Source organism: Oncorhynchus clarkii, chromosome 17 (genome assembly GCF_045791955.1).
Source record: "Oncorhynchus clarkii lewisi isolate Uvic-CL-2024 chromosome 17, UVic_Ocla_1.0, whole genome shotgun sequence".
NCBI classification, from domain to species: domain Eukaryota; kingdom Metazoa; phylum Chordata; class Actinopteri; order Salmoniformes; family Salmonidae; genus Oncorhynchus; species Oncorhynchus clarkii.
The window spans coordinates 48128465-48148346 of NC_092163.1; the positions used below are offsets into that span (position 1 = coordinate 48128465).

Here is a 19882-nt window from a genome sequence, read left to right on the forward strand (position 1 = left end):
GTGGGCGACAGCTCATTGCTCACTCTGACACACTGAGTTCTGCCTTCAAGGTATGATTTCATCCATCTCAAGGCATCGGGGGGAAAAGTTGAACTTGGACAATTTTGTGATGAGAATCTCATGGTTAACAGTATCAAAAGCCTTCCTTAGGTCCAGAAACACAGCCCCAACAACGCCCCCTTTGTCCGTCTTGGACTTCACATTTTCCAGAAGAAAGCAGTTGGCCGTTTCTGTGGAGTGTTTCACTCTGAATGCAAACTGCATGGAGTGTAATGTGAAGGGGCTATTGTTGAGGTGGGCAATCAGTTGTTCTGCTACACACTTTTCTACAACCTTTGACACCACAGGTAGTATACTAATGGGCCTGTAGTCACTCATGTCAGCATGGTCGTCCGATTTAAAGATGGCCGTTATTATGGCCGACTTCCATACTCTTGGAAACACCCCGAGACCAATAGATGTGTTGGTGACCTTAGTAATGGGGCCAACGAGTGACTCTTTGTAGTTTTTAAGAAAGGTAGAGTCCAGCCCAAACACATTTTTGGCTTTAGAGTTCTTTAGTGAGCTAATCACCTTGTTCACCTTTGACTCAGAAACCTCCCTCATGATGAAGACAGGTTGAGCGTCATTCACTAGCACTGAGCCCAATAAACCAGTGGAGGGGTTCTGTGTCAGTACCCTGACAGAGTCAATAAAGTAGGAATTGAAGGCTATTGCTATTTCGACTGCATCCTGTGTTAGATTGTTATTCACCATGATTTCTAATCTTTTTGCAGTGTTACTATGGTCTTTCACTGTTAACTGTATTAGATTCTCCAAAATCAATTTAGAATTTCCCTTTGCTTCACCAATTATGTTAATAAAAAAGTTTGCCTTGGCCCGTCTGATTTCTTTCATCACCTTATTTCTCAACATGGTAAACCTACGTCTGTCATGCTCCAATTTGGATCTTAGGGCTATTTTTAGAGCATAATCTCGTTCTTTCATCAATTTCCAGATTTCTTCATTTAGCCAAGGAAGAGTTCTCTTTTGGCCAGGTTTGGATTTTATTTTCTATAGGAAACCATTTATTGTAGTCTGGATTGTGGATAGAAAAACCTGACTATCAGCTTTCACGTCTGTATAGGACAAGCAATCATTCCAGTTAATTCCCTTAATTTGCTTTTTCAAAATAGTTTAATTCACTCTTAGGTATTCTTAGTTGATCCGGCTTTCTAACAGTAGAGAGGTTAAACCTGCTCTTAGACAGCTTGCTGGCTATAAGTGTCAGATTATGATCAGATAGCCCAGTAACATGTTATTAAACTGATCAAAAAACACACTTTTGGTGGAAGGTGGCCTATACATTCCAATAAGGGTAAAATACATTTGGGGAGACAGTGTAACGTTCAGGCCAATACATTCTAGTTCATTATCACATGACCACTCAATTTGTTTATATCGGATATGTTCTTTAATGTAAATCATCAGACCCCCTCCTCTTCCTTCAATCCTGTCTCTCCTGAAAACATTGTAGCCAGGCACAATCAAAGCAGCACATGGAGGGTTTTATGGAGCCGTGTCTCTGAGAGGCAGAGGAAGTCGAGGTTGGAGGTTGGATTCAACTTGTCATCTAATCATCAAGCCCTCAGTGAGCTGAATTAGTTGTGTTTTTCCAGGGCTACAACAACAAGGTGTACTGGAGGACCAGGGTTGAGAAACACTGTGCTAAATGACTAAAATGTCAATGTAAAATGGATGATGTCAGAGTTGGGATATCCCAAGGATTCTGTTAAGACTTTTCCTGGTGGTGAAAAACAACAGCCATTTCGGGTGGGACTACTCAATTTCAGCAGCTGCGTCAGGCACAAAATGGTGCTGATGTTGGGCCATTTTAGCTGTCTATCCAATGTTAGCATACCTAAACCATGTTAACTTGAAGCTTACAATGAACATACAGTATGTGTAGGTATATGTGGGTGTATATTTTCATGTATTGATTACTGTGAAGTTCCTTGATCTTCTCCACTAAAGGTTGGACAGAGGTAAACTATGGACATTGGACCTTTCCTCCCTCCTCACTGCTGACAGGTTGGAGATACTTGACTCACATGTGAAGTGGAGGTACATCGTAAAAATCACTTAACTGATAGACATGATGGGTTCAGGCTTGGACAGGTCCATTACCACTGTGGCCCCGGTATCAATCTGGAGCTGATTTGGCCTCTGTCAGTCCTACCGTCAGTCAGGGCTCCTGGTCAATGAGGGGCCCCATTGTCTCCCAATTGAAGTCCTACTTTGTCCTTTGAGCAAGATTGGCAATTCACAGAACTAACTGTTTGTCTACTGGACCTCATGTCAGCATGTATGAATAGACTAAGGCCCATGGTGGTTAGTGTGAACAGGGAGAAGGAAGGAGAAATAGAGAGAATCATGAGAAAACAAAAAGAGAATTACTTGACACATTGGAAAGAATTTACAAAAATGATATTTGGCCCTAAACAGAGAGTACACAGTGGCAGAATACCTGACCGCTGTCTGAGCCTAAACTAAGGAAATCTTTGACTATGTACAGACTCAGTGAGCATAGCCTTGCTATTTAGAAAGGCCGCTGAAGGCAGACCTGGCTCTCAAGAGAAGACAGGCTATGTGCACACTGCCCACAAAATGAGGTGGAAACTGAGCTGCATTTCCTAACCTCCTGCCACATGTATGACCATATTAGAGACACATATTTCCCTCAGATTACACAGACCCACAAAGAATTAAAAAACAAATCAAATTTTGATAAACTCCCATATCTATTGGGTGAAAAACCACAGTGTGCAATTACATCAGGGCAACCAGTGAAGAACAAACACCATTGTAAATGCACCTATATTTATGTTGATTTATTTCTCAGTTTGTACTTTGTACTAACTATTTGCACATCATTACAACACTGCATATATACATAATATGATATATGAAATGTCTTCATTTTTTGGGGGAACTTTTGTGAGTGTAATGTCTACGGTTGACTTTAATATATATTTCACTTGCTTTGGCAATGTAAACATATGTTTCCCATGTCAATAAAGCTCCTTAAAATTGACATTGAAAATAAATTGAGAGAGCGAGCGGGGGATATATGTCTACAGAAACAGAGGAATGGAGGAAAAGATACACACTGACAGGCAAATGGATCGTTGCTAAACTGAAGAGAGTTAGAGACAGAACAGAAAGATAATCTGACCAACAGACAGATAGAAAAGGGAGTAAAAGTGACATTTGGCAGTTTTCTCCTGTTGATCAGCGATGCGACGCGGTCATTCACAGCGCACCACATCCATATGATATGTCATACACTGCCTGGCTGCCCACGGAAAGATGGCTCTGGGCTGGAAGGCAGCAGGAGGGAGGAAAGGAGTGGGAGGATAAACTGGATAATGGAATCAGAGGGAAGGAGAGGAGAAGAACAGAGGCGTTCAAACTCAGAGTGCATCATGGGTAATACACAATGACCTGAAGAAGATCCTTGCAGGGTCGAAACGTTAAAGGTGCGTGGAGGAGCTTATAAGTGTGCGGGGCTCTATTTATTTTATACCGACTTTTTTCGTCCCTGCACCCCACTAAAGGATATGCGTTTGATTACACTTTAATACACACTGTACCGCCTCCACTCCCCCGAGTCATAAAACCTGGCGCTCATCTCTACCTCTATAAAACACGCAGTGCAGTTTCACGCCTTCTTTTCTCCCTCATTTCAATTTCTAGCTTATTATTTTTTTTAAATAGGAACAAAGGCATTTTAGTATAGAAGGGAAACTCCTGTAATGTAAGACCAGAAACAGTTAATGCACAAGGATTGACTGTAGAATATAACATGAGACTGAAAACTCTACTCTTGAAGAGGTATAAAGGCCGTATGAAAACCACATCCTGGGGCAGAGGTGTCAAACTCATTTCACGGAGAGCCGAGTGTCTGCGGGTTTTTGTTTTTTCCTTTCAATTAAGACCCAGACAACCATGTGAGGGGAGTTCCTTATTAATTAGTGACCTTAATTCATCCATCAAGTACAAGGGTGGTGCGAAAAACACGCAGAACTAGCCCTCCGTGGAATGAGTTTGAGTTGTGTCCTAGGGGATTCTGAGTGGTGCGTGACTTCAACAAAGGCTGCAGAAAAAGAACATAATAACAGACTGGAAAATACAGCAACCCATGCTGCTCCTCTATCTCTCTTTCTTGCTGTCTGCCTTTCTGTCTCTCTCCATCTCTTTCTCTCCTCTCGTCCTCAGTCTTGACTCAGGCATACCACACGACACCCTCCCCGCTCCCCTCCCCCAGGGACGCAGGTTTTACGACAGTAACTTGACACTGCTCCTGTGTCCTATCACAGACAAGGCCGTAATTCACATCAAAGGCAGGCGGCAGCGAATCGTAGTGCAGCAATAAATTTGCTTGTCATGCGAGGACCAATGAGGGGCAAGCTTTAAATCACTTCTGTCAGCTTGGCGGCCAATAGCGTGGCAATGGCAGTAAATCTGTCTGAGAGGTGGGGGGTGGGCTCTGTTAATGGGTACTGCATTGCTGCTGGGGAATCCACAGGGAGCAGGATGAGGGGGATGGAGGGGTGGAGAAAAGAGAGTGGCTTTAAGAGGAGAAACATACAGGAAAATGGCAGTGTTTTTTTGTTGTCTTCCTCTTCTTCCCTTGGCTGTGTTAGAGTCCCACGAAAACAGATCTCTGGGCATGGAGCCAGAGAGAGGAGGCATTTATGACAGAAACAATCCTGAGCATGTGACCATCGAATAGGAAGACCCAGTAAACCAGCCACATCGAAGCGGCAGCCTTCACCTTGTATAACATCCAAGAACACATCCACAATCATATACAAGATGTGACCATAAACCCATCACTATTTTCTGTTTGATCACACAAAGATAATGTAATACAGCTCACTGGATCATGACTATAACAAGAACAGTTTCTGTTCAACATTAGTTGGCCACCATCTCCTAATCAGTTACATAACTACTGTTTTTTGGTCATTTAGTAGTGAACAGACATAACAAACTCCAACCAACCATAATCCCAATTGGGTTAGTAAATAAAATAATGCCATATACAATAAAAACAGTATAAATGCAATGGAATAATGGCAGTGTAGCCTTGAGTTTTAGACACCAAACCCATAATGATGAATATAAATTCCAGTCTTTAATCCTTGAGGCCCATATGTTCTAGTTTCATGTCTCGGAGTCATACTTGATGCAGGGAATTCCTTTCCTCTGGGTTCCCAGACTCGGGGTGTGGTGCAGCTATGCAGCGCCACAGGAGTTCAGAAAGCATTACTCTGACATTATGCCCCCAAAAATGTTGATTTTGAGTGTGACTGATATGTGTAGACAGCAGGCATGGTAGCATTGTCATCGTATGTCTATGTATGATCTCTCTTTTCTCGATCTTTCAAACTAATGGAAATGCATCTTTTCCTGCCCCGCTATGTCTAATAGTAAATTACTTTTCCCTCTGTCTCTCCAGCAGCTCCTGCAATACACTGGGTGGAATAGGGAACAACTGGCCAGTTTGCTTGCTATTCCCTCTTGTCTAACCAACTTGTACATCTGCAACCTCACACCATTACAAGCAAGTACATTTACATGCACTGCGACCACAGATGAGATTTGAGAGTAATTTATGTTCACATTACTACTTGCGGTATTGCTACACGTTTTTCTGTAGAATTGGGGCGCCTGGTGGCTCGAGGGGTAAGTTATAGCCGTGGAACGAGTGGAGGGAGGGAGTTGAGGGAGGGGGGAACGTTGTGGTGATAGTGTTGTTTTTGGCTGTCTCTCCGTCCCAGGGCCCGAATTGACAGTGAGAATCTGTACAACAAGAAACAGCCACAGTCATAAAGCACAGTTTAAACTGCGGGGAGAAGCTGCATATCGGCCCCAGGCCCACGTCTCATAAAAACTACACAGGTACGTACACACACACAATCCCTGTGTGACAACAACCGTTATGCTGTGGCATTATGGTCGCCCACACTGCTACACAATCCCATTTCACCCTGCTCTCACACACACACACACACACACACACACACACACACACACACACACACACACACACACACACACACACACACACACACACACACACACACACACACACACACACACACACACACACACACACACACACACACACACACACACACACACACACACACACGCGCGCGCAATCCCTGTTTGACGACAACCATTATACGTTGACTTTGAACATTAAGATTGCCCACACTGCTACACAATCCCAGAATCCCATTTCACCCTGCTTTCACACACGCACACACACCTCCGGGTTTGTTTATGCAAAACACATCCCCTAACGACTGTCTTTCTCTCCCCTTTATCACATGCCTTGGGTTTGCACAGCTTCCAGGGCCATAATAACAGCAACACAGATGGGAGCAGAATGCAATCAGACAGACTCCTGCTCCAATATCCCTGATAGCACAGTGTGGCTATTCAATCATCTCGTTTCGACTAATGGTGGTGGATCCGATGATGTCAACCAAAATCCTTGATTTATTTGGCTTTGCAAATGAGCTAAGATTAAAGAAGATCTATGCCGCCACACTTTTCACTGTTCGACACTGAATCAAGGTGTAGGATCACTGAATCAATGTGTAGAATCACTGAATCAAAGTGTAGGATCACTGAATCAATGTGTAGAATCACTGAATCAAAGTGTAGGATCACTGAATCAATGTGTAGAATCACTGAATCAAAGTGTAGGATCACTGAATCAATGTGTAGAATCACTGAATCAATGTGTAGGATCACTGAATTGTTTAATAGTATATAGTGCAGGTGACACTAGTTTAAATGGTAAATGTATATTTAAGCACAAGCTTTTTTCCCTGAGTTTACACAAGCAGAAGTCAAGATTTGAAAGTGGGACAATTACAGACGGATGCAAACATAAAGACATGGTAGACACTGAAGATATTCATTCTGACCTGAACGGACAGACGAGAACACCAACCATGGGGCATTCCCGTTGTCAATAATTCACATATCATAGGCATTAATTATAGACCTCTGACATACATCAACTCACACACTTGTAAACATTCCCTGTTATTAGATACAGGCACCAACCTGCAGAATACACACACTCAGATGCTGCCGGTCTGTGTGTATGTAAAACATAGGAGCATGCCAAACGGTGGCATTTCAGTCAATTATCCTGGTTTCTGTGTAATCAATATAAATTACCTCTCTGCCTCTTTATGGCTCTGCCGGGGTAATTAGCCGATGAGAAATGAGTCCTTGACGGCTCGGAGGTGTCACTAACGTTCCCTGATGAAAATTAAAAGGATGGCAGCAGCGCTTCCCTGTGACCTTTCCCTACCCTCTGCACACTCAGTATGCAAACCTCATACACACTTTTAGTCTCAACTTTTGACATTTTGAAACACACACACAGGGAGAAAATGTGTACCTGCTGTCAGTATACCAGGGATTCCTAAAATCTAACACATTCTAGCATAGATCTGTTGAGATCGTTATGCCTACTTTCTATTGAGGTGTCATGCGTACGGTGTCCGAATCTGCTGTTAAGCAACTTTCCAGCATGCATCGGATTGGACACAAGTCAGTATGAATGATTTGTTTAAATATCTTAGTATGTCCTCTGTCACTACTGACATGTGCACTGTAGTGGCTTTGTCTCCCAGCAGGTGGCGATGAAATTCCTTTCAACTGCAGCATCTGCCCTACTGCGGCAAAAGATAGCCTCAAACTTTTCCCCAACAAACAAATATTTTACTTCACCACAAACAAGAGAAACCAATCAAATGCTTGCTGGTTTAAATAAGATTTATTTGATCCAAGTTCTTTTCACAACGACAAGAGAAACGCAATGTAAAGAAAGCCTGCATATCATTGTAATTATCACATTTAAATCACAAAATGTTTGCTTCATGCACAACTACACAAGCAAAAAGTTGCCACATTTAGTGGAATCTCTAATAAAGGTTGTATACAAAGAGACACGAGCACAGCAAGGAGATGGCTCAGTGTTTTACTAATAGTCATGTTTCATATACCATACAGTTATTAACACAGCTAACAGCTGTGCCCCACTAAAATGCCCACTGAAATAGGCAAAATCCCATAGGAATAGGTGAATACTGGGTGATTCATACTGGTCAGATCACATTTGTTGGTACTGTAATAGAAAAGGTTGGAATCACCAACAGCCAGAGACAGTAAGGATGTGTGGAGTTGAGACAACAACAAAAAAACTAATCCTGTTGTCTGGGCGATAAGAGCTCTGGATCTCCCACCACATGGGAATGGATAATCAAGACAGGAAATGGAGGATAGAAAATGCCACAGTAGGCCTGGCTGGTTCTGATTGGTGGCTCAATCAGAAGACTTCAGTGCAATGATCTCTGGGACACACAGGAATAGGAATGATGTTATCAGGTGAGTGAGTGTTGGTAGGTGTGTATGTGACAGCAGAGACAACTCTCCTATCGCAGTAAGGACCACTTGATCTGTTCTTTTGCAGACTGAAGCACCTGAAATAGAGAAGAGAAAAACAGAGTGAGGAGAACTCGGTTTGGTTAAGTGTCCCTCTAATACTGTTTATAGAAGATGAAAGCCGTTAGCAACCCACAAAAGGCAGAACTGTATAGTTTGGTAAATGTCCATCACCTCAAAATCCAACTACCGGTAGAAAAAAATCTATACAGTATAAAACACTGAAGGAAGCTTCCAGAACTTTCCTACTGTGATATGAGGGAAGAGTGGTGGTGTGATGACACCAGTAATACTACTACACACAGGAACGATACATCAATGAATGAATCATTTTAATTCTGCAGACTAAAGTCTCTCAGTAACCATTATGAGGCGTGCGGGCCCAGGGTTGGCGATGACGATTAATGGACAGAGTGGGAGAGGGAGACACCTGCAGCCAGTAAAATGCCTGTCAGATGGGAGCATCCATCAGCGTAGTGCTCAAAGAGCCTGCCAGGTGTGGAGACACGCCGCCTAGCTAACAGTAGAGCCTCATTAGCAGCTACACTGGGTACGCTCCCCTCTGTTCTCTTCCCTTTTCATTACAATAAAGCTAATGTAGTAGCTTAATATACTGTTGGAGAGAAATACAATTATTTTTTAAATAGCTAACAGAACAATGAGGGCATTTTAGGGATAAAAAGAGCTGGGAAGCATAAGGTACAGTATGTGCTAAAGATTGTTAGCCTGACAAACCACCTATTCATCACTCAGCCATGTTGTTCACTGATATCCAAATCACATTACTATCAAACACACGTTTAAATTCCAGTACACCAGGCGGCAGGTCGCCTAGCGGTTAAGTAGTTGGGCCAGTAACCAAAAGGTTGCTGGTTCAAATCTCAGAGCCGACTAGGTGGAAAATAATATGTTGATGTGCCCTTGAGCAAGGCACTTAACCCTAATTGCTCCAGGGTCGCTGTCAATAATGGCTGGTCCCTGGCCGTGACCCCAATCTCCAAGGGTGTCACATGTGGGATATTCCCAAAAAATGTTTACAATTCACATGTGTATAATACACACTTGTACATGTGTGAAATAAGACTCATGTAAGCACCTACCCAATTATTAGTAGTACTAAAATAAATTGTACACAATTTTAACAAGTTAGGGTTAGGTTTACTAGGTAATATGAGATTTTCTCGTAAATAAGAAGCGCAATTACCTGAGACACAGTCTGTTCTGTTAAAGGAACATCATCCCCCTGTAAACATGAGAGAAATATAGTCCAGATCAATTTAAATGTTGTTGACATCTGGGCAGTACAGTACTCCATGATAACAGAACCATGGTGTTTGACTGAGGAGGAGGAGGATCAATGGTCTTACTCTGAGGGCCACACGGTACACCACCTGCTGAGGGTCGCTCTCCAGAATGACTCTGGAAGACAGAAGAGCATAGATCACTCTCAATGGCTGACATCTAAATGCTAAGCAAAATGGGCATCCTCCCTAACCCTAAATAACCTTACTTCGAGGGGCTATTGTATCACCTAGCTATGGACTAGTAGGATGGTTGATTTATATTGGACTGAGAGCCTATCCAGTCTCAGAAACCTTAAATTATGTAATAGAGTATTTAACTGGTAAAATCCATCTGTGGGTATGTTTTAGATAAATAAAATAACTATAGTAAAGTAAAATAAACTAACAGGGTTGACGATTTCATCTTAAATCTGCCATAAATCCCCTCGTGACAGGGGGAATGGAAGCATGATGTGTGCAACAGGGAGGGGCAATTGAATGCAAGCTTCAAAATACACATTTTGATTGTAAAAAACATTTCTAGCTATTGGTAACAGGGTTGGCGTGTTCTGCTCGACCTGCTTAGTTTCCCACCACAAAACAAGACATTTCCAAAAGGGTTAGAACCAGTTCACCTGCTTTTACACTATGATTTGACTATTAGATGTTTAATGGTTTATAATTTGTATTGTTTCATTACATTAAAAAGAGTAACAGGATTGACCTTAAAAATGAGGGATAGGTTTATTTTCCCTTGACATTAAATCACTAATCAAGTGAAATAAATCATCTTCAGAAATGACTTTTTCAAAGCAACAAAATAACTAGGGCTTTACTATGGAGAGAACCTGGAGAAATGTTGGGGGTTAAGTGGGTTAAGCTCGTCATAGAAGTCACAGAGAGACATGTCAAAATGCTGAATTGTGGCACTTCAGCAAGCCTTTATAAAAAAAAAATGTTGATGTGGTCAATATAACAGGCTTTGAAAAGGCAATATTGGTGCACAATTTATACTTAAAATATCAAAAAGGGAATAATTCTGTGGAACGACCCAGGTTGCCAGAGAATTGCTTCTGGACTTCCTCTTTATCTTGGCTACAGTGGCTTGCGAAAGTATTCACCCCCCTAGGCATTTTCCCTATTTTGTTGCCTTACAATCTGGAATGAAATTTATTATAATCATTTTTTTAATCATTTGATTTACACAACATGCCTACCACTTTGAAGATGCAAAATATTTTTTTTTTATTGTGAAACAAACAAAACAGAAAACTTGAGCGTCAGCTGCAAGTCTCTTGGGGTATGTCTCTATAAACTTGGCACATCTAGCCACTGGGATTTTTGCCCGTTCTTCAAGACAAAACTGCTCCAACCCCTTCAAGTTGGATGGGTTCCGCTCGTGTACAGCAATCTTTAAGTCATACCATAGATCAATTTGGATTGAGGTCTGGGCTTTGACTAGGCCATTCCAAGACATTTAAATGTTTCCCCTTAAACCACTCGAGTGTTGTTTTTGCAGTATGCTTAGGGTCATTGTCCTGCTGGAAGGTGAACCTCTGTCCCAGTCTCAAATCTCTGGAAGACAAACAGGTTTCCCTCAAGAATTTCCCTGTATTTATCACCATCCATCATTCCTTAAATTCTGACCAGTTTCCCAGTCCCTGCCGACGGAAAACGGTGTTCTCGTGGTGATGAGAGGTGTTGGTTTGTGCCAGACATAGCATTTTCCTTGATTGGCTAAAAAGCTCAATTTTAGTCTCATCTGACCAGATTACCTTCTTCCATATGTTTGGGGAGTCTACCACATGCCTTTTGGCGAACACCAAAAGTGTTTGCTTATTTTTTCATTAAGCAATGGCTTATTTCTGGCCACTCTTCCATAAAGCCCAGCTCTGTAGAGTGTACAGCTTATAGTGGTCCTATGGACAGATACTCCAATCTCCGCTGTGGAGCTTTGCAGCTCCTTCAGGGTTATCTTTGGTCTCTTTGTTGCCCCTCTGATTAATCCTCTCCTTGCCTGGTCTGGTCTGTGAATTTTGGTGGGCGGCCCTCTCTTGGCAGGTTTGTTGTGGTGCCATATTCTTTCCATTTTAATGGTATTAATGGTGCTCCGTGGGATGTTCAAAGGTTCTGATATTTTTTATAACCCAACCCTGATCTGTACTTCTCCACATCTTTGTCCCTGTCCTGTTTGGAGAGCTCCTTGTTCTTCATGGTGCTGCTTGTTTGGTGGTACCCCTTGTTTAATGGTGTTGCAGACTCTGGGGCCTTTCAGAACAGAGATATATATATATATATATATATATATATTATATATATATACACACTGAGATCATGTGACACTTAATTAGTTAGATTGCACACAGGTGGACTTTATTTATGTGACTTTGAAGGTAATTGGTTGCACCAGATCTTATTTAGGGGCTTCATAGCAAAGGGGGTGAATACATATGCACTTTTCCATTTAATTTTTTACAAATTTTTTAATCTGATTTATTATTTTTTAAAACAACTTTTCACCAATTTGGACTATTTTGTGTATGTCCATTACATGAAATCCAAATAAACATCCTTTTAATTTACAAGTTGTAATGCAACAAAATAGGAAAAACGCCAAGGGGGATGAATCATTTAGCTGTACTCCATAGTGTGATGTCTGTCTTTGAAAGCATCCAGTCTAGGTGGAAAAGTTGGTTTGGTCAGGGAGTCAAAGGACATACTAGAGGAGAATACACAGCTCCAGAGACCCCTGCTTTGGGGTGAGATAAGTACTCTACCTACCCCCCATCCACAATCTCATCCACTGCCAGGAACAGGCCCTCCATGTTCTCCAGCAAGGCCCGCCGCTCAACATTTTTCCTGCAGGAGGACAAAGAAAGGGAGCTTAAACACACATCCTGACCTCTCTATGGAAACTAACAAAGTGTTACAAATGTCTCATTCAGTTGCTTATTCAACTACACTGAACAAAAACTGTAAAACGCAATTTGTAAAGTGTTGGTCCCATGTTTCATGAGCTGAAAAAAAAACACACAAAAAGATTATTTCGTTCACAAAATTGTTTACATCCCTGTTAGTGAGCATTTCTCCTTTGCCAAGATAATCCATCCACCTGACAGGTGTGTTACATCAAGAAGCTGATTAAAACAGCATGCCATTACACAGGTGCACCTTGTACCCGGGGACGATAAAAAGGCCACTTTAAAATGTGCAGCTTTGTCACACAACAATGACGCAGATGTCTCAAGTTGAGGGAGCGTGCAATTGGCATGCTGACTGCAGGAATGTCTACCAGAGCTGTTTCCAGAGAATAGAATGTTAAATTCAAATCTAATCAAATGTTATTGGTCACATACACATGTTTAGCAAATGTTATTGAAGGTGTAGTGAAATGCTTGTAATTTCTCTACTATAAGCCGCCTCCAACATCCCTTTAGAGAATTTGGCAATACGTCCAACCAGCCTCACAACCGCAGACTAAGTGTAACCACTCCAGCTCAGGACCACCATATCTGGCTTGTTATGCTGCGGGATCGTCTGAGACAAGCCACCAGGACAGCTGATGAAACTGTGGGTTTGCACAACCAAAGAATTTCTACACAAACTGTCAGAAACCATCTCAGGGAAGCTCATATGCATGCTTGTCGTCCTCACCAGGGTCTTGACCTTACTGCAGTTCGGCGTCACAACTGACTTCAGTGGGCAATTGCTCACCTTCGATGGCCACTGGCATGCTGAAGAAGTGTGCTCTTCATGGATGAATCCCAGTTTCAACTGTACCGTGCAGATAGAAGACGTATGTCGTCATGTAGGCGAGCGCCCCATGGTGGAGGTGGGGTTATGGTATGGGCAGGCATAAGCTACGGATAACGAGCACGACTGCATTTTATTGATGGAAAATGAATGCACAGAGATACCGTGATGAGATTCTGAGGCCCATTGTCGTGCCATTCATCTGCCGCCATTACCTCATGTTTCAGCATGATAATGCACAGGCCCATGTTTCAGCATGATAATGCACAGGCCCATGTCGCAAGGATCTGTACACAACTTCTGGAAGCTGAAAATGTCCCAGTTCTTCCATGGCCTGCATACTCAACAGACATGTCACCCAATTAGCATATTTGGGATGCTCTGGATCGACGTGTACAACAGCGTGGACCAGTTCACACAAATATCCGGCAACTTCGCACAGACCTTGAAGAGGAGTGGAACAACATTCCACAGGCCACAATCAACAGCCTGATCAACTCTATGCGAAGGAGATGTGTCGCGCTGAATGAGGCAAACGGCAGACAACAGATACTGACTGGTTTTCTGATCCACACCACAACTTTTTATTTTTAAGGTCAGTCAGGTGAAATCCATAGATTAAAGCGTAATGAATTTATTTCAATTGACTGATTTCCTTATATGAATGGTATGCATCTCAGTCAAATCTTTAAATTGTTGCATTTCTATTTTTGTTCAGTGTAAATAAAGTGCAGTCTTACCTTAGCATCTGGCTGAGCGAATCAAACAGACAGTTAAGCACTGACATAAGCATCAACTGGGGGAGCAAATAACAAAACGTATCAATGTTTTGTGGGAGAAACAACCCAACATAGGCAATGTTTCAGTGTGTTTTGTTAGCGTACCACCACCAGCCTACCTCATTTTCATGTGAACTGCCAATAACATAAAAGTAGAGGTCAATGTTGCTTTTGTACACAACGGTAAGACCTTCTAGGAGCGCTATCTCACCTGGGTAAAGAAGCGGAAAGAGTTCAGTCTATGATACAACATCTTCATTATACCAGTTATACACATAAGCCTTCATGCAAATGAGAACAGATCAGCACTCAAAGCCTTTGGCAAGAGATGAAATAGCAAGTAATGAAGCCTGTGACCATAATGTAAACTGAAGCGCATATGATTAATTAGGTCGAAAAAAACATCTTACTGTCTGTGCGGTGTGTCTTGTTGAAGATGTTCTTCTCAAAAGCTTTCTGCTCTTTCACAGTGGGATAGGTTTCATCATAGTACTGTGGGGCAGAAGTCAAACGGAGATCACATACAGTGTCTTCAGAAAGTATTTACACCCCTTGCCTCATTCTACATTTTGTTGTTACAAAATGGGATTTATGTTGTTTTTTTAGATTCATGTAAATAAACAATAATATATATTGATTAGATAAGTATTCAACCCCCCTGAGTCAATACATGTTAGAATAACCTTTAGCATCGATTACAGTCTTTTGGGGGTAAATCTCAAAGAGGTTCTTAGTATTATTATTCTTTTTGGAAACCCTTAAGCTGTGTCAAGTTGGTTGTTGATCATTGCTAGACAGCCATTTTAAAGTTTTGCCATAGATTTCCAAACGGATTTAAGTCAACTAACTAGGCCACTCAGGGACATTCAATGTCATCTTGGTAAGCAACTCCCATGTATTTTTGGCCTTGGATTTTAGGTTACTGTCCTGCTGAAAGGTAAATATGTCTCCCAGGGTCAGGTTTTCCTTTAGGATCTTGCCTGTGCTTAGCTCTATTCTATTTCTTCTTATCCTACAAAAATGTCCTAGTCCTTGCCGATGACGATTACTATGTAATTTAGGTTAGCATTGTGGAGTAACTACAATGTTGTTGAGGTGGAAAAAGTACCCAATTGTCAGACTTGAGTAAAAGTAACGATACCTTAATAGAAAATGACTCAAGAAAAAGTTAGTCAACCAGTAAAATACTACTTGAGTAAAAGTCTAAAACTATTTGGTTTTAAATAAACTTAAGTATCAAAAGTAAACGCATAAATACTTTCAAATTCCTTATATTAAGCAAACTAGACTGCATAATTTTCTTAATGTTTTATTTATTTACAGATAGCCAGGGGCACACTCCAACATAATTTACAAACAAAGTATGTGTGTTTAGTGAGTCTGCCAGAACAGAGGCAGAAGGCGTAACCAGGGACGTTCTCTTAATAAGTGTGTGAATTTGACAATTTGTCTGTTCTGCTAAGCATTCAAAATGTGACGAGTACTTTTGGGTGTCAGGGAAAATGTATGGAGTAAAAAGTAAATTATTTTCTTTAGGAATGTAGTTAAGTAAAAGTAGTCAAAAATAGAAATAGTAAAGTACGGATACCCCCAAAAACAACTTAAGTACTTACACCACTGCTCAAAAGAGAAATTCAGTGTCTGATTTTTTTTTTTTTTTACCCATCTACCAATAGGTGCACTTCTTTGAGAGGCATTGGAAAACCTCCCTCGTCATTGTGGTTGAATCTGTGCTTGAAATTCAGAACTCGACTGAGGGACCATAGAGATAATTGTATGTGTTGGGTAGAGAAATGGAGTAGTCATTTAAAAATCATGTAATCCATTATTATTGCACACATTGAGTCCATTTAACTTATTACATGACTTGTTAAGAAAATGTTTACTACTAAACGTATTTAGGCTTGCCATAAGAGAAGGGTTGGAAACTTATTGACTCAAGACATTTCAGCTTTTCATTTAAAAAAAAAATCTAATTTGTATCCATTTTAAATTCAGGCTGTAACAATAAATGTGGAAAAAGTCAAGAGGTGTGAATACTGTGTGTCAAGTGCTTGACTTGGGCAGGAGCTCACCGGAGCAGAGTACTTGCAACTCAAATGTTATACTGCTTAAGCTTGAAGAGCTTCTGCACCTAAATATAAAACAGTACCAGCACCCAAAATGAGTACCAGAACCTATTTCAGTCCAAGTCAAGCACTGACAATGTCACAAAATAAGTCATTGTTGAGCACACAGGCAATTTGTTACCCAGGTAGTCAGCTGAATGTAAAATTACAAAACTATGTTGGCTACTTTGCATCTACTCATGCAGCTGGATGAATAGACATGCTGTGAAGCAGAGAGACGCTTACAAAGCTTTCCCTCGCCCCCAGGTGGTAAGGGTAGGTAACAACACATCCGCCACGCTGATCCTCAACACGGGGCCCCTCAGGGGTGCATGCTCAGTCCCCTCCCGTACTCCCTGTTCATTCATGACTGCACAGTCAGGCACGACTCCAACACCATCATTAAGTTTGCTGATGACACAACAGTGGTAGGCCTGATCACCGACAACAATGAGACAGCCTATAGGGAGGAGGTCAGAGACCTGACCGTGTGGTGCAAGGACAACAACCTCTCCCTCAATGTGATCAAGACAAATGAGATGATTGTGGACTACAGGAAAACTAGGACCATTCTCATCGACGGGGCTGTAGTGGAGCAGGTTGAGAGCTTCAAGTTCCTTGACGTCCACATCACCAACAAACTAACATTGTCCAAGCACACCAAGACATTCGTGAAGAGGGCACAACAAAACCCATTCCCCCTCAGGAGACTGAAAAGATTTGGCATGGGCCCTCAGATCCTCAAAATGTTTTACAGCTGTACCATCAAGAGCATCCTGATTGGTATGGTAACTGCTCCGCCTCCGACCGCAAGGCACTACAGAGGGTAGTGCGTACAGCCCAGTATATCACCGGGGGCCAAGCTTCCTGACAAATAAAATTTGATTTGATTTCTATACCAGGCAGTGTCAGAGGAAGGCCCAAAAAATGGTCAAAGACCCCACCCACCCCAGTCATAGACTGTTCTCTCTGCTACCGCACGGCAAGCAGTACTGGAGTGCCAAGTCTAGGTCCAAGAGGCTTCTAAACAGCTTCTACCCCCAAGCCATAAGACTCCTGAACAGCAAATCAAATGGCTACCCAGACTGTTTGCATTGCTCCCCCTTCTACGCTGCTGTTACTCTATTATCTATGCATAGTCACTTTACTAACTCTACCTACATGTACATATTACCTTGACACCAGTGCCCCTGCTTGTAAGTAAGCATTTCACTGTAAGGTCTACATCTGTTGTATTCGGCACATGTGACAAATAAGGTTTGATTTGAAGCACATTGACTGTGGGGGCAGGTGCTGGTAGTTCATTCATCGCTGTTGATTAGCTAGTTACCTTGGCGTAAAGTCTTTCTCCGTCATTGTCCAGGATGAGCACAGCCTTCACGGTGTACAGAGTGGGTTCCTGATGAAGAGAATGTTGCATTTTGTTCAGTGAACATGATGCCAAACAACTTGAACGACAAGCGCTGACTGATCAGTTGCAATCTGACAACAATCATAACATGCCGGCTAGCTAGCTACTAATTCTGTGAACTAGCTAGTTAAACTGTGTCCTTCTACATTGTTGGGCTAACAGTGGCAACTACCCCTGATACATCATTATCATAGTGTCATTTAAATCACAAATATCAACATAAATAGCATGAAATGCATGTTATGAGAGCGCTAACAGTACCAGGCTGAGTGCGTCCATTTTGTCTTACTACCAGATGACGTGGATTCAGGGACAAAACTCTCTCTGTGATTGGTGCAACACAGAAATGCGGTCAGATAGACTTACGGTTGGTTGCCTTTCACATCAGTCAAATCAGGTCCTCAAATGGCATTTACTCAGACTTTGTCTTTTAAAAAAATTGTATTATTATTATTTTTAATTAACAACAAATCAATACATAAAGCACATAAGGGAACACAAGCATACATAGATTACAAACAATGGACAATAGAGCTAGGGGGTACAATTTCACATTACAATTACACAAGGACCTACACAATTACCACAGGGACATACACGTACTTATAATTCTAACAGCTTTTTTGTTAGTGGAGCATTTAACCGTCTTAATATACAGTTCAATTTCTTTTTGTAGGGTACGAAAATGTGGTTTTCTGTTTGTAAATTTACATTTGTGTATATGAAATTAGGCCAAAAGAATAATGAACTTTATTACGTAAAAATGTTTCAGCTTTTACCCAGACTTTGTCGCCACCTTTGTACAGTGTCTTGACGACACAAGGTAGAATAATTGAATTGATGACGTACTCCTGAATCATTATGTCAAATCAAATGCTATTGGTCGCATATCCCTATTTTGCAGATGTTATCGCAGGTGCAGCGAAATGCTTGTGTTTCTAGCTCTGACAGTGCAGTAATACCCAACAAATCACAAAAATAAAACAAATAAAAAATAACAGGATGAGCAATGTCAGAGTCCAGAATATAAATATATATGATGGAGTGTTTTTATTTATTTATTTTATTTATTATTATTATTTATTCAAAATGCAGATCAACAATTTACATTCTTACATCATAGAAAACAGAACGCTGGTATTAAGGAGAAAATATTGGAACAAAAACAAAAAAAACAACAACAAAAAAAATTCTAGTGCAATTGTAATCACTATGAAAATATCTTATTGTAATGATTTAGGAAAATATTATTATTGTTATTGTTCAATGGGGTTAATGTTTTAATAAAATATTTAAATTCAATCCAAAAAAATTGTAATTTGGGTATATAATTTTTAAATTTTTGTTTGTGTAGGAAGTATTTGGCAACAAGAATAAAAATATTCACAATCATTTCAGTGGTTTTGTTCTCATTGCGATAGTAACATATTATATCTTTCATGTCAAAAACATAGGTAGTGTTCATAATGGTAGATAAGTATTTTGCAATGTTTCCCCAAAATTCTGACACAAATTTACATTCAAAGAACAAGTGGGATAGATTCTCGCCTTCTTTTTCACAGAAAACGCAGATATCATCAATAGCCACAAATTTGGATATCATAGAATTACATCTTATGTAAAATGTTGAAGTGCACTTCCTTGTCTTTGTTTGGTATAAAATATTTGTAAGGCCTCAACCATGCATTTTTCCAGTGTGTAAGTTGGATTTGTGAATGAAGAATTTGTCTTATATATTTATTACAACAAGATTTCTCAAGTAAACCCACGCCTTCCAATCTGAGTTCTGGATAAACTTTGTGATCATTACCAAAGCTAAGATGAGGTTTCATTAGAGTAGTTAGACCACTGGGAATGGCTTTGATCACAGAAATAAACTCTCTGAATGGTATTGGAAACTCTTTCAATGTTATAAATTGTTCATATGTGAGAATATTACCCTTGTTGTCGAAAACATCAAGAACAAAGTCAATATTCCACACATGCTAGCTGGGGTAGAACAATGACTTATTCCTTACTTGAAATTGTTAT

General features: G+C 40.9%; 1 protein-coding gene across 1 annotated transcript; it reads right to left on the bottom strand.

Moving 5' to 3' along the window:
* Window positions 1-7829: 7829 nt before the first annotated feature.
* Window positions 7830-18178, bottom strand: LOC139371011 (coatomer subunit zeta-1). The gene is made up of 9 exons (XM_071111029.1): window positions 18113-18178; window positions 17771-17839; window positions 14743-14824; window positions 14452-14543; window positions 14294-14349; window positions 12582-12659; window positions 9885-9936; window positions 9722-9760; window positions 7830-8555 (listed from the first exon to the last, which is right to left on the bottom strand). Exons 1-9 carry the CDS (start codon window positions 18128-18130, stop codon window positions 8508-8510), a joined length of 534 nt encoding a protein of 177 aa, XP_070967130.1. The 5' UTR covers window positions 18131-18178; the 3' UTR covers window positions 7830-8507.
* Window positions 18179-19882: the final 1704 nt, after the last annotated feature.

Coding starts and splice junctions, on each gene's coding strand:
- LOC139371011 (XM_071111029.1), bottom strand. Junction 12,660..14,293: donor TCGCTCAGCCAGATGCTAAG/GTAAGACTGCAC, acceptor GTCCTCCTGCAG/GAAAAATGTTGAGCGGCGGG. Junction 9,937..12,581: donor GATGAGATTGTGGATGGGGG/GTAGGTAGAGTA, acceptor TCTGTCTTCCAG/AGTCATTCTGGAGAGCGACC.